General features: G+C 33.3%; 1 protein-coding gene and 1 pseudogene across 3 annotated transcripts; both read left to right on the plus strand.

Annotated features, from left to right (window-relative positions):
- The first annotated feature begins 1,587 nt into the window (after nt 1–1,587).
- On the plus strand, nt 1,588–15,790 carry LOC148606140 (GTPase Era, mitochondrial-like). Of its 3 annotated transcripts, XM_088545791.1 has the most exons (12): nt 1,588–1,700; nt 6,514–6,663; nt 7,233–7,344; nt 7,525–7,540; nt 8,574–8,651; nt 9,005–9,051; nt 9,707–9,768; nt 10,601–10,713; nt 11,674–12,216; nt 12,922–13,071; nt 14,100–14,180; nt 15,502–15,790. In XM_088545791.1, the coding sequence occupies exons 1-12, from the start codon at nt 1,622–1,624 to the stop codon at nt 15,634–15,636; spliced, it is 1,566 nt and encodes a 521-aa protein (XP_088401917.1). In that variant the 5' UTR covers nt 1,588–1,621; the 3' UTR covers nt 15,637–15,790. The 3 variants fall into 3 exon arrangements, with proteins under 3 accessions (XP_088401917.1, XP_088401916.1, XP_088401918.1); XM_088545790.1 differs by lacking the exon at nt 7,525–7,540 and having other exon boundaries at nt 7,233–7,360; XM_088545792.1 differs by lacking the exons at nt 1,588–1,700; nt 6,514–6,663; nt 7,233–7,344; nt 7,525–7,540 and adding an exon at nt 7,911–7,926.
- LOC148606141 (uncharacterized) lies at nt 4,193–5,087 on the plus strand (annotated as a pseudogene).
- Nucleotides 15,791–16,089: the final 299 nt, after the last annotated feature.

The following is a 16,089-nucleotide window of genomic DNA, read 5'->3' on the forward strand; positions in this document are numbered from 1 at the left end:
AATTGTTTGTCCTGTCAAGATTTTGGATTTATCCCAAACTTAAATTCAAATATTTATACATTAAAATATAGCAAAAAATATAAGCTTCAAGAATATGATAATTATTTTTGACAGATATTAAATGAAATTCAATATGTTATGTTACAGTACCACAGTAAAAAACTGCACAAATCACGTAAAACAAAGAGCCAGTCCTGTCAAGATTTTTCCCCTTTAACTGACTCAAAAATTAAATATTTCTATATCACAATATGCCGTTTATTATATGCTTTAAGAATATGTAAATATTGTTTGACAGGTATTTATAGTTTAGAAAAAAACTTTGTCCCACATCCGATAAGAAATTGAAAACTTCCGGTTGCAAAACGTTCGTCCTGTCAAGATTTTGAATTTATTTCTGAACATATTTCAACAAAATACAACTGTATCAAAATATAGCAAAAAGTTTAAGCTTTAAGGATATGTTAAGGATTTTTGACAGACATGACGTAATTTTCAAGTATTTGCACTTAATTTTGCCAATTTTTTATTTATTTATTTATTTATTCATTCATTTTTTGAGATAAAATACATCCAGGAGAGGCATAAATGATGCTCTAAAACGCTATCTCCGCGGAGCTTCGGGGGGGGGGGGGGGCTTTGGCCTCAGCTACGCGCCTGACTTCTTTAACTGACTCAAAATGAAATAATGTTTATATCAAAATGTGCCCATGACTATAAGCTTTAAGAATAAGTAAACTTTATTTTACAGACATGACACATTTTATAAATAATGAACTTTTTTCACCGACATGTGCCTCTTTTTATCGCTTAACGTTTAGACTAAAATATACTTGACTTATGGGCGGTGCAAAAATGTCTCGGATGTAGCACCTGACTTAATGAAGATGAAGATCGCCATTTTCTTGTCCGAAAAAGTTCGTCCTGTCAAGATTTTCGCTTTATTTTTTAACATTTTCCAAAAAAAAACTTATATCAATTAAAAGCACTTTTATTCTTCTTTAGAAATCAATCCATTCAGTAAAATAAAATGTATCGGAAAATGCCCGTCCTGTTTCTTCTCACACTGTTTCTTCTATGAGTGTTCATATCACAACTCATACGTTATGCCAGAGCTTGCCGAAACTACGCAGACTTTTTGTATCGCGCTAGAACTCCTACAAATAGGCTTCTGGAACAGGGTTTTGTTACTACAAGATTGAAGTCATCACTACAGAAGTTTTGTGGTCGTCATCATGAACTCGTGGATCGTTATGGTGTATCCATCAGCATCATGAAAACTGATTTATTCAACGGGTCATAGTTCTCCTTTCCTCGTTTGTCTACCCCGGACTTGACTTTTTATGAGCAACTCGGCGGGTGTTTCTAGAAAAGCGGAGGACGCTTACCCTACCGGTGCATCTGGTCCATGCTCCCAGTTTCTAGCGCAGTCCGAGTTGCTCATTTACTTTTGTTACTTTGTATGTATGATTTTAGTTACTTTATGTTCTTTGTTGTGTATGTCTGTTTTCCATGTCTGGTCTTTGTCCCTGGATTACATTCTTTTGATTACCGCTATAGCTTTGGTTCCCTTCACTACTCTTTCTCGTCCTGTTAATAGCCGACTCACGTATGGGACGAGATGAACATCCGAACAAATATGGCTGCGCCCGTGTGGAGACCGTCTTGTCTGAGACTCAGAGGAAAAGGATTTGTAACAGGTTACTTGATTTATTCACAACTTAAGTAGGAGAACCTTTTATTGATAACGGTTTCATAATCATCTATAGGAACTTTTAGTTTGGTTTTAGGCTTTATTGTGGTTTGAATTTACCTGAATTAATCTTCATTCAACCTATAATCAAAGATATAAAGTTATTTTAACTATAAACTAACTCTAATTCAAATTAGTATTGGTTAAGGTCGTTTTTTAACTTTAAATTCAACAGATTTTGAATTCAATGATGAAATGATTGGGGTGGTTTTCACAAATTCCAGCAAAAGTACATGTACATGTAACACCCATGTTAAAATGTCCTTGATTATAATCGGCGTCACATAAATAAGATACTGTAAAAACTTGAATTGAAATATTTTCTACGATTTTATTGACACCTACCGTCGTTTAAATTGTCTTAAATGACTTGCTCATTCATTTAGCCAAACGGCTTCTCCCTTATCATTAAATTACGGTGAGATTTTAATTATCGGTCCCAATATTTACATTGTCAAAAGTCGGCCGTGTTTACAGTGATCGGGTTGCTAGGAGATGTTGTTTACGTTTAAATGGTTTGTCCAAAAACCGTAGAACCCAGGATGCATTTCAGCATTAGTTCAGATATTTCAGTTTATTCTATGTAAACAAAGTATAATACAGATAAGTTTATCAAGCAGATGAATATCACCGGAGTTCGATGGGAACTTATGAACTTCGTTGGTAAACAATTCGTCCGGTGGAAACCAATATGGTGGATATTAGTATGGGAATTTCCCGTAAGGATTTGTTATGCACAATTTAAGCAAATAAGCGACTCTTTGGTACTAACACATCATGCATATATACAAACTATCTTCAGAATAAATAAAAGAGAGACAACTCTAGCGATAAGTCCCGACAGTTTAAAAAGTAGAGCTTCAATTTGAAAATGTGCTGTATGTGACATCGAGTATAATGGTGTTAAGTTGTCCATTGTTTTCCATTTTTCATCTACATGTAGGTAAGATGGGTGTTAATATGGGGTAGGCATTGCCTAAATCAGTGAGCACGGTGAGCTTTACCATACATGTACTGTCTGTGTGAGACTAGTAAAAATATAATAAAGGACATGTAGTGCAAAAGTTGGGAGGTCGACCCGGATGAAAATGTTTGCTTCACAAATACAGTATTTTTGTTTAAATCTATGCAACAATTTCAAAAAATGAATTCAATATTTTTATTTGAAAATCTGCCTTGTTAATTGATGGGGGAGTTTTTTTTCAATAAATGAATAACTAGAGAAATTTTTGTCCCCAAAATTCCAACACCATTCTCAAAATGGTTGATAACTTTACAGCACTTCGCAATACTTTACATATTTTATCCCTTAAGGGCATCTCTAGCAACATCCATTTCAGTTTTGGCCCTTCAGATCAATCTGTATACAGATACTGGAAATATTACAGTTCTCCACGGAATTGGTGGGAATATTTTACACATATCATGTGACGTAAGCAAAATTCAGACGATAGCTGCAAATTCCAAACAAGAAAATGATTGCCTTTCCTATCTAAGCATACATGTAGCTATGCTTCAATTTGGATAATATAATCACAAAGTTATTTATTTTTACTGAAACGTAATCTGAACCTATGTACTTTTATTTGTTTGGTTTAAGGAAGCGATGCATTTTCTCCGTAAGGACAGTTACTGTTTTTTACTTCCTGGACATGACTTTTTTGTCGTTACTATATTGGAGAACCTTAAGGGAAATTTGGACAATACATGTAATAACCGTAGAGCTGTGAAAGTGACCTGTCCAGCTGGACTTTTTTATCCTGCCATGAAAAAAATGAATACAAGTATAAATATATGTGATATATATTTCAATGAACATAATGCAGTGTGTGAAATTAGCGATAGACTGAGTCTATGTATAATCGTGTCAAACTATGTAGAAACCAATCAATAAAGACTGATTGTCTATAAACCAATAATTATCTCTTATTGGATTGTGTAATTAAAATACTCATTTTTATTATCTTAATGAACAGTCCAAGAAAATATTATCATGTCTTGGTTTCTTGTTACGATGTCAAAATTGCTGAATGATGAACTCTGCAATTGTTGTGTTAGGGTTAAGAGTAATTTCAATTGATCGGTACCCAAAAACATGACTTGACTGGTTTCCAGTATTTGTCTGATATCCGTAGTAGGTTAAAATGTAGAATAGGTAACCAGTATCAATAAAGTGAACAGTCCAATGTGCCTTATGGCTGGAATAATCAAATATTTTTCCATGGCAGTACCTGGCAAAAAACTAAAAATCCTGAATTAAAAGAATCTTCAGATGATGCTGCTAAAAAAGATGAACAATCAAAATGGGTTCGTACTTTTCATGAACATTAGAAAATTAGTAGAAAGTGGCTGCATTACATTCATCGTTTTAATCTAATGAAATGTACCTTATGTGAGGAATTTTTATAAGTTGAATTCGTTGATGGAACACTCTAAACTATGGGTAAACGCTACTTCTGATTTCAAAATTGACACAGTTATGTCCCATGAAGCATCAGCAGTGCACTGAGATGCCAGTAAAGCAAAAGTAGATATCATCTAATCCAATGCTGGTAGAGCAGTACAAATGCTAAATGCTGTTGAATATTCAAAAGTTGAATTAAGATTATAAAATGTGCATGCTATAGCTTAACAAGACAAATCTTTTACAGAATATTTATGGCTTTGTAAACTCGACAAAGCCAAGGGGATTGATACAAGTTCTACATACCAAAATGACAAATCTGCTTAAGAATTTGTAAAACAAATTGCTTCTGTTGAAAACAATAAAACTATTTCTGATTTGGATGTTGCAAATTTCTTTTCCTTAACAATTGATAGGGCTGTGGACATTTCAAGAAAGGAATAATATATATATTGGTCCAACAAAGGAAAACTAGTTCAGAGGTTTTTTACAGTTTGTATCTCCTTCTGTAGACATACTTGGTGCTGTTTCACAAGATTTAAATGATTTTAAAATAGATAAATAAAAAAAATTGTCAGTGTGACTACTAATGGTGCATCTAATATGACTGGAGATTAGAACGGTTTCTGTGCTTTGTTAAAAAGATAGAATCCTGGCGTAATAAATATTCACTGTCTAGAGAATCCTGGCATAATACATACTCACTGTCTAGAGAATCCTGGCATAATAAATACTCACTGTCTAGAGAATCCCGGCATAATAAATACTCACTGTCTAGAGAATCCCGGCATAATAAATACTCACTGTCTAGCACGTAGCATTGAGCTATCAGTGAAGGATTCCATTAAACCTATCAATAACAAATAGTAAGACAAGGCAATGATTCTCCTTTTCCTTACAATAGGAGTAGCAAACAGAAAAAAATCTTGATAAAATCATTTACAATTCATAAAACTACAGTATTATTTTATTTTTTAATTGATAATTGAACAATTGTTGGTCTGTGGAAATCTTGGTTGGTCTATGCTGTCATAGACCTAAGTCTATCAAAACCCAGATTTTAGTTTTCCACACTGATTAATGTACAATGTACATTAATTCGAAATATGGTGACATGTACGTGTAACTTAATTTAGCGACTTGCCAGTGCAGTATGTTCAAGCAAAAGACGTTTACATTTGTCGTGAGCAAGTACTTTGTGCAACACAAACAAAGAATTGAAAATCTCACATCTTAAAACTTGTTACAAATGTATAATACAAGATATAACTAGTAAACACTGTACAAATGTACCTTTGTCAATTTTGTCTGAAATATCTCTTACTTTCTATCAAAAACATAAGTGACAAAAGGGTTTTTAAAATATAAATTCTGGATTGGACACTGGTGATTACATGAATTAAATGTAACTGTAAAATATCAAAAATTATTTGTTCTTGTTTTCAAATCACACAAAATAAATCCAATAAGCAAGAAGCTGACTTGGCCTTACAGACATTTCATTGATTGTTTATATACCCCCCTCCCACTTTTCCACTTAAACGGGTGGTATGTGTTTGTAGTGATTAAAGTGTCTGTCTGATTGTCAGTCTGTTTGGCTGTCCATTCGTCTGGCCCGCAGTTCTTATACCCAACTCCTCTGAAATCCCGGAATGGTATTTGATGAACCTTTCACAGAATCTTTACTACATGATGCCATTGTGCACCTCCTTTTTTTTCAACTGATGACTTTTTGGATTTCTTGATGCAAAACAAGGACTTTGTCAAATGCTTGACTAAAAAGGAAAGGTGACCCTCTTCTAATCAGGAACTCCTCTGTAACAGCTGAATGGAATTTGATTTCACAGAATCTTCTTTACATAATACCATTGTGCACCTGTTTTGTTTTTCCATCTGATAAAATGTTGGGGTTTTTTGATGCAATACATGGACTTTGTCATTGGTTGGTCAAGAGGAGGGACCCTTTGGGTAATGAAATTCAATGAAACCTTCACATAATCTTTATTACATGATGACATTATGCAGTATACCCCTCCTTTAATGTTTTGTTTTCATCTGAATGACTTTTGGGGTTTCCTGATACAAAACATGGACTTTGTAATTGATTGGCTGAGGGGGACCCTCTCCTAATTCACAATTCCTCTGAAAACGCTGAATGAAATTTTTCGAAACTTTCACAGAATCTTTATTACATAATGCCATTTGTTTTTTCATCTGGATGCCCTAAGTCACTTACGAGATTTTTTATATGGGGTGGAGAGGGGGTATTACCAAGTGAGCTTGGTTCACAGTTTTTTTAAGTTAACTTGACATGGCCAAAAGACATTTTCTTTATTGTTTATCTTATTTATTGTAGATCCAACATGGTGCAGAATATTACATTTTATGCAGAAGTTTTACAGCACGCCCACAAACCATCAGATATTGGAGAGTGCTGGATTGGGGGCTAACTTTTCATTTGAGTCTTATGATGAGGACATAGAAAGAGGGATAGGAAGAACTCCAAGTAATACCATATACCCCAAAGTAAAAATAATTTCTGGAAATGGGTTGATACATATAAGGAATAACAAAAGTTTTGAAGTTGAAGCAGAAAATATTGTAATGTGTCTGATAGGATGAGATGTGATGATTTGTCAGGACATTCAAAATTGGTGCTATTCTGTTTATCTACAACACAATTTGCAGTCAGTTTAACAAAAGGTTTTCATTGCAAATAGCCACTATTTTTTGTATCGCAGCAATAGCCTGAGATCAGGCAGTAAGAACAATGGAAGAGCAATGAAGTTGCTGATAAAAACAGCCTTGTGTGAAGGCATTCCTTGGGATTGTTTTGGTCTCCACTTTAAAGTGACTAAAGAATATATATATATCTAACCACAGAATGAAATAATAAAATGTACTAGTACTTTCACTATGTATTAGATTTAAGCAAAAGATATCAATATGTATAGTACAGCTGAGGAATTAAAAAAAACATTAGAATATTGACAAAATAATCAAATCCTAATAATCCACAAAGAGAGATTGCTCTTTTTGTTATAATATTATTTAATTATATTTACATCTTTTCAGAGGAACACTATGCTAACCTAAAGAAACCTCCAAATCAGCCTGAAGATGCAAGAATTCTTAAATTAGCAGTAATAGGGAGTCCTAATGCTGGCAAATCTACATTGATTAATAGGTTGATGGGATGGAAGGTTAGTGTGGCTAATAATAGGTTTATGGGATGGATGGTTATTGTGGCTAGTAATAGGTTTATGGGATGGAAGGTTAGTGTGGCTAATAATAGGTTAATGGGATGGATGGTTATTGTGGCTAGTAATAGGTTTATGGGATGGAAGGTTAGTGTGGCTGATAATAGGTTAATGGGATGGAAGGTTAGTGTGGCTAATAATACGTTAATGGGATGGATGGTTAGTGTGGCTAATAATACGTTAATGGGATGGAAGGTTGGTGTTGCTAATAATACGTTAATGGGATGGAAGGTTGGTGTTGCTAATAATAGGTTAATGGGATGTTGGCGTTGCTAATAATAGGTTAATGGGATGGAAGGTTGGTGTTGCTAATAATACGTTAATGGGATGGATGGTTAGTGTGGCTAATAATAGGTTAATGGGATGGATGGTTAGTGTGGCTAATAATACGTTAATGGGATGGATGGTTAGTGTGGCTAATAATAGGTTAATGGGATGGAAGGTTGGTGTTGCTAATAATAGGTTAATGGAATGTTGGTGTGGCTAATAATAGGTTAATGGGATGGAAGGTTGGTGTGGCTAATGATGGTAACTATAAACATACTAATTATACCAACACTCATTACAATTTCCTTGTCCCTCCATTAGTCCATCTGTCCATTACACTTTTCTTGTAACAGATTTCTCAACTTCTACCAGAGGGAATGCTTAGATATTTAACATGGTATAAACTATATCTGCTCTCAACGATTAGATTGATTTCTAATTTGGTGTATGGCTTTATATTGATGGGGCATATATTGTTAACTATTTTGCTTGGTGTCCCATGTCAACTTCCTGTTTTGTTGGTCTTTGCCAATTATGAAAGTGAAAAATCTTGTCACCCAAAAATGGATTTATTTCAAACAGTGAAAGAAATTAGCAGTAGACCTACGGAATGACTCTATGTAAAATCAAGCAGGTCTGTGATGAAATTGGCTCAAGTTGCTTTAAAATGTACAGTAGTGTCTATATAAAATTATGATGGGTCTATGTTGAAAAAAAATTCAGTTTCTAACACTGTTTAAATTAGGTGGTTTTTATACATGTTATATAGATAGGGCATATGTTGTAAGCAATTTTGGTTGCTGTCCATTATTAACTTCCTGTACAAGTTTGGGTATATCTAGCTCAACAATGCATGAAACTTCATCTCTATTATTATTCATTATTACAGGTTGCTCCAGTGTCTAAGAAGGTCCACACTACTAGGAAAAATGCCAGAGCTGTGTTCACTGAGGACAATAAACAAATTGTAAGTCAAGTCAACTTGTAAAGTTATTTCTCCATTTGCCATCTTGCCACAAACATGTGTACAAAATGTATGTATTGTTACAACATTGTAAATATTTTATTTTGTTGTTTTCAAAGTCCATATTAAACCCAATGAATATATGAAATACTGATTGATCAGGAATCTCATAACAGAAAATGAGAATTAACTTGGTAGTAGACCTCCATGCCTAACAGAAGTATAAGGACATGTTAATTATCTATAAAAATCCAATTAGCAATAATTAATCTTATATATGTAGGATCAGGAACAATTTCAGATTGCCTATCTTGACTTAAAGTTATATCTTAGAATAAACCATTTTTATTTGACAGGTATTTGTAGATACCCCTGGAATAATTAGTTCATCAAAAATGAAAAAGTAAGTACATGTACGTGGTTTTAAAAATTGTGTGGATTTGTTCATTATATGGACAGAGTGTCAGCAACATCCTATATATGTAGAATGTAAGACAAGACCTATGAAGGGCTAAAAAATATTCTGACAGAAGTCAAACTTTGTTGACACTTAAGCCCAAGTGCTGAGGAGCTTTTTTTTTCTTTTAATACGTCAATGGATACAATTTTATATTTATTTACTTAATAATGATTTGGAATTTGTTGGCTGTGTAGAAATGTATTAAGCCTAATTCAGAAGAAAGTCTCACACATTCTACTCACAGCCTTCTCCATTAGCAACATAATGGTGTAACGTAAAGAATTAGCTCCATCCATAACAGGCTTAGCTTAAAATCATATTAAAAACTTGACCTTTTGTCATCGCACGACCACCTTTCCAAATTTAACATACTGAATATCTAGTATTTTTTTGGAGTACAATTTTTTTTATATTATTTTCCATTATAAAGAAACAACAAACCCATTGAAACATTGACCCTTGAAAGAAACTAAAAAAAATTGATCCCAGCTTTACTCAAAACAAACGTGCTCTTAGAAAAAATCCAGTGTTCTAACTTATCCTTTTCAGTTCTGGCCTCCTTTGAACAATGACATAACTCTTATCTGTTTTATTTCAGACATAAGACTGGAAGAAAGATGGTGTATAGCCCAGAACTTGGTGTACAAGAAGCTGATCTAAGTAAGTCTGTTGATTTTCTGGCTTGTTCTTTACCCAGGATTGTGATTCTCACTTGCATAGGTTGACATAGGTTCAGTATCATGCTGAAATGTGCATGAAGAATCATGCAACCTAATTAATACTTGTTTTGGGGGACTAGGTAACATGAACCTAATTAATACTTGCTTGGAGGGGGACTAGGTAACATGCAACCTAATAAATGCTTGCTTGGGGGGGGGGGGGCTAGGAATCATGCAACCTAATTAATACTTGCTTTGGGGGGACTAGGAAACATGCATCCTAACTAATACTTGCCTTGGGGGGCTAGGAAACATGCAATTAATTTATTTTGGCCTTATCATTGATCTCTTTTTTTCTAGAATAGTTTTCTCACTCAAGTTAATAGGCACTTTTTTCAGAATTATTTTACTATGTATACTAAGCTTTTGAAAAAAATCATAGCTAAAAAATTTAACAGGTATGTTGTTACTGGTAGGTCTTTGGAATTTTGTCCTGGAAAGAAAGCTTTTGACCTTTTTTTTTACCTTTTTTATGTGCAGATATTTCCTGATATGAAAAAAAATCTATTTCTGATACCTCAAACAATATTAGCACAAAGAAAGAGCTATCAAAGTGTGATATAATGAAAAATGGCAACCATTCATAATATGGTGTGAAAACCATGTAGAATTCAACAGAAATTAGTGAAACTTGGGTGTAAGAATCAAAATTATATGTTGAATCCAAGATTTGAAAATTTTTCAGATTCACCAACAAATTTTGGTTTTGGCAACATTAGTATTTGCATCAAAACACAGTATCACTTGTTTTTTTTTTTTTATTATTATTACAGTTGCTGTTGTAGTGGATGCAGCAGACAAATGGACAAGAGAAAGACTAGATGATAAGATACTGAAAGTTTTACACCTACACAAGAAAACACCATCCATACTTATACTGAATAAAGTAAGCTAGGATAGATATAGAGGGTCAAATACTCATTGCATTTAGCTTTAATACAAATTTCTAGAATTGAGGTAAAGTATGACTGCTGGACTGTGCAAGGAGTGGAAGTCTGTATAAAAAGACACTTGGGATTTTCAGAATGGCAAAAGACAGAGAATACGACTTGTTCAACATATTGGTATTTAAATACACACAAAAATACATGCAGCAGCACACATGCCACAAAAATTAAGGATTAATTAGGGAGCTCTTAGCATCTAGAACAATGAATAGTTCCTACATGTTGTGAGGTAACTGCCTTGCTAGTGTACCCTGCTTCTCTGTCTGGGCAATGTACTTGAGTTCCACAACAATGAAAGTTTGATCTATCTGTACTAAACATTGTTGTAATTACTGTGAAAGAATTAACTTACCCGTGGTACCAACTTTCACAGCTTTAATGGTTCAGTCTCATTTTCCCAACAATACATGTATGTAAAGTCTCTGTTTAAAAGATGTGATTCTTAAATTAAACAACCAAGAAAATAAGAATATTTGAAAAAACCTCAAAAATTAATACCCGAGAATGAAAGTATTCACAGTTATTTATAATTAGAAGTCCTAAAATCATACACAAGCTCTTTCTGAATTTTTACACATAACAAAAATAATTTTCTGAGATTCAGTAAGGAAAATTAAATATATAAAGTCCAATTATTCATAATTAATTTGTAGAATTTGAATTAAATATCAAGTTTCTTATTACTTTGAGTGAGATATCAACATAATTTCACTTCCAAATTTTTAAAAAAAAATCATCTAATCATTTCAGTCATTTTTTTAAATGTTTTGTGTATAAGTTATTTGACATGACACTTTTTCCTTATCAAAAAAAGAAAATATATTTTGAAACAACTTATTTTAAAGTGCATTGCGCATCATGCCTTTACTTTTTGCATTTTTTTTATGTGTATTTTTCAGGTGGATGCAATGAGGTCGAAATTTATGCTGATACATTTAACAAGAATATTGACTGAGGGCATTGTTGGAGGGACAAAAATTGATGTTGTGAACTCAGGTCAGAAAAAGGACAAGGCAAACTTCAATGTGACCACCTATAATAGATTATTGAAAGATAATATATCATTAGACCAGGACAGTATTGACCTGGAAACATTTTTACAGGAAAAACAAGATACTGAGACCAGGAACACACTAGGAAAGACTGGTTACACTACTCAGGTTATTTCATTAGTGGATAAACAGAAGAAGCCTGAAAAGGACCCAGAAATAGATAGTGAAAATTGTGATCAAACATTGCAATCTAATGAAAATTCTGTTTTAGAAGGTGTGTGGTCACCACCTCCTAAACAGTACAAATCTGAAGAACAGAGACTATATTTAGACTATTTAAACAAGATGCAGAAAGCTGGACAAAAAATTAAAGATCTAGATGGATGGCCTCTCTTTAATCAAGTATTTATGATATCTGCATTGAAGGATGATGGTGTGGAAGACTTGAAGGTAGGACATCAATCTGAGATGTTGGTAGCCTTTATAGGTAGGACATTAACCTGAGATATTGGTAGCCTTTAAAGGTAGGACATTAACCCGAGATATTGGTAGCCTTTAAAGGTAGGACATCAATCTGAGATATTGGTAGCCTTTAAAGGTAGGACATTAACCTGAGATATTGGTAGCCTTTAAAGGTAGGACATCAATCCGAGATTTGGTAGCCTTTAAAGGTAGGACATCAGTCTGAGATATTGGTAGCCTTTAAAGGTAGGACATTAACCTGAGATATTGATAGCTTTAAAGGTAGGACATCAGTCCGAGATATTGGTAGTCTTTAAAGGTAGGACATTAACCTGAGATAGTGGGAGCCTTTAAAGGTAGGACATCAACCTGAGATATTGGTAGCCTTATTATTATTATACCCCCACACCCACTTTAAGTGAGGTGTATTTAGTGATGGGGAGTCTGTCCTTCCTTCCTTCTGTTACACAGAGGGGTACCATTCTCTTATTCTTACTCCTCCTACACCACTGAATGGAATTTAATGAAACTTTCATAGAATATTTTCATATTCCCATTGTGCACTTCCTATTTTAGATAAAAAAAATGTACAGTAAGCACACAGGGCTTAAATCTGCTTTGTCAACAATCAGTAGCTCACTTGACCCAATACTGACCATCTGCAATAATGTACAATATATGCTGTATTTTTAGGACTACTTGCTAGAACAAAGTAAGCCAGGTAATTGGATGTACCACAGTGGTGTAGTTACAGATGAAAATCCTATGGAACTGGCTCGTCAGATTGTTTGGGAGAAGTTACTGGATCATCTACCCACCAGTCTGCCATATGAAATTACTCCTGTAAGGAAATACACTACATATGACTGTTTCTTATTTATATGTATATAACTATAAATTGAGATTTTTACCATCTCTCCTAACAACCTACCACTATAGGTTTATTTTTCAGACTGTGGCTATCAAATTTAACAGTGTTTTAATATCATGCTACATATGTGATTCCCTCCGAAAAAGTTGTATGTCTGTCTATACCTGGGCCGTTTCCTGATGATAACTTTAGATATTGAAGGATCTTTTTCAGACTTTGTTTAATGATTGACTGTCATTAACTAGATATTGCATTTATTTTTTTTACCCCACCCCCAAATTTTTTCCTAATGTTGCAGGGTACCATTTAATGCCCCATTAGATACATTATTTTGTGTGTGTGTGTGTGGAAGTGACATCTCAAAATATTAAACAGAATTAGAAAAACTGATGAGAGAGTTCTACGAAGTTGTACTTTCAGATTTGCCTGTTTATATGTATATGTAACTTTTATACCTACATATATAACAGGGGTGGCTGTAATCCTTTCAAAAAAACCTGATGGTTTCTTTTTCAGTTAGCATATATGATGTATTTTCCAAATTCTAAAATATTTTGAACAGCCTACATTCTAAACAAATCATGGTTGCTAGAATTGAACATAAATTGCACATATCATTTGGTTCTGGGTTTTTTTTTAAGAAAAAACTAATTTTTAGCCAGGATCTAATATCACTATTTTCTTGAGGTAGGAAATCTCTTTGAGTTGATTCCCCTTTTTCAAATGCGTAAACTGAGAAAAGCTAAAATTACTACTTCATTTATAAAAAAAATATATTGGAAGCAATGGTGATTACAGTATGACTAGGATAGATATTTTATATAATACTTTCATACTGCTAAAGTAATTAATCATATTTTATTGACACACATACAGACGTCTTAATTTGTAAAATATGTATTCAAATGCATTGTGACTATAGTTTGGTAACTTTTGCATTGTCATTTTTTAAATAAATCATTATTTAGTAGTATACCTGAAATCTTGTTTCTCTCCACAGGAGATAATTTTATGGGAAGTGGATGAAGAGGGAATGTTTAACATAATAATGGATTTGGTAGTCAACAGAGAGTCAGATTTGGTAAGGGAAAAGCCACTCGATATGGTACCAGAACTCCTGTGAAAAAAATCGAGAATGAGCTAGTTCTAGTTTCATACAAAATATTCAGTTGTGATTTTACTCAAATATTTTTTGTTCTGCAAAACTTTCTGATTTTGATTCTTGACAACATGGTTGGTTGACATCTTTGTTATCCACTAAACATTTCTTGTCTTGCTTTGTTTGACAATTTTGTTCCCTCCTTTCTTAGTCATAGAACACAACAAAATACTGACTCTTCATTTCATACCAAGATCAACAAGAAGCAAGCACAGATAACCTGAAATTGTAGATCTATAATAATAATAATAATAATAATCTTTATTTATACAGGATGACATATTTAGTTACATAGCTAGTTTACAATATGTTCCTGTAATATTTACATACACATGTGTACAACATAAATTATAATACTGAAATTAAACAAAATTAAAATTACATGAAAATATTACTAAAAAATGATACAAGAGATATACACATTAATTTACAAAAGTACTGTGCTAAATATGACTTTTTATAAGATTCTACAGTTGTACAATTGTTTTAAATCATCATTCAGATTTTTCCATGCATACTTACCAGATATAATGAAAGTATGCTTATAACATTCTGTATTACATTTTGGAACATACAATAAATTTTGTATTGCTCTGTCCCCTTTTTCTACTTGTGCAGTACTGTATGACATTACTCAGGATAGAACAAATAATTTTTATGCCCCCACGACAAACTGTTGTGGGGCATATTAATTTACCCCTGTCCGTCCGTCCAGATTACATATGATCATGGCTTGTCCGGCTATCTCCTCGTACAGTTTTTGAACTACATCTAAAATATTCTACAGGATATTTTTACACATGATGAAGGTGTGCAGGGTCAAAGGATTTTGATTTTCATGAAATATTTCAGAAATTGGTGAAAGTTAAACTTACTGATTTTCATCGAAAATAGGGTTATGTGGCTTGTATGGCTATCTCTTTTTGTAGTTTTTGGACTACATCTAATAGATTTTTTGCAGGATGTTTCTACACATAATGCTGGTGTGCAAGGTCATAGGATCTTGATTTTTCATGAAATATTACGGAAATAGGTGAAAGTTTGACTTAGTCAATTTCATCAGAAATAGGGCTATATGGATTGTATGGCTATCTCTTTATCTAAAATATATTTTGCAGGATGTTTCTACACAGATCTGTAATGATTTGAGATTTTCATTTTTTTTTCAGAGATTGTTGATAGGTTCTGAAGAAGTTCACATCCAACAGATCTGTAATGATTTGAGATTTTCATTTTTTTTCAGAGATTGTTGATAGGTTCTGATGGAGTCCACATCCGTCAGATCTGTAACGAAGCCAAACAAGAATTGTTAAATTCATTCAGATGTGAAATGAGGTTTAAGTTACAGGCAAAACTGAAGAAGTACAGCAGGTTCTGAGAGAGAATTGTGTACTGAGAGAGGTCTGTTTACTGGGAGAGAACTGTGTACTGAGAGAAAAGGTTCTGAGAGAGAACTGTGTACTTGCTAATCTTGACAAAATTATAGAGATGTATTTAATCTTTCAGAAATAAATTATACATTTCATACCAAATATGACTTTTAACCTGCAAAAAAAAAGAAGAAATAAATTAGGAATTGACTGCTGAAAGATATTTTATTGTTAATTTATGAAATGTGTTTTTCCCCACTATGCATCTTCAACTGTGCTTCTTTACTCAAGTTTTTGTTACCTTGTATGCATTCTTTTGGTTATTTTATGGTCTTTGTTGTGTATGTTGGGTCTTTGTCCTCGGTTTACATTCTTTTGATTTCTGCTAGAATCTTATTTCTCTTTAACAATTACAGTCATATTATGTTATTTGTCCACAATCTCTTTTGTCATCTCTTGCT

This window comes from Perna viridis, chromosome 9, assembly GCF_037379345.1.
Source record: "Perna viridis isolate PV_CMFRI_1.1 ecotype Kerala chromosome 9, ASM3737934v1, whole genome shotgun sequence".
Lineage (NCBI taxonomy): Eukaryota > Metazoa > Mollusca > Bivalvia > Mytilida > Mytilidae > Perna > Perna viridis.

Coding starts and splice junctions, on each gene's coding strand:
- LOC148606140 (XM_088545790.1), top strand. CDS start 1,622: ATGAACATCCGAACAAATATGGCTGCGCCCGTGTGGAGACCGTCTTGT. Junction 8,652..9,004: donor CTGAGGACAATAAACAAATT/GTAAGTCAAGTC, acceptor TTTATTTGACAG/GTATTTGTAGATACCCCTGG. Junction 14,181..15,501: donor TCAACAGAGAGTCAGATTTG/GTAAGGGAAAAG, acceptor ATTTTTTTTCAG/AGATTGTTGATAGGTTCTGA.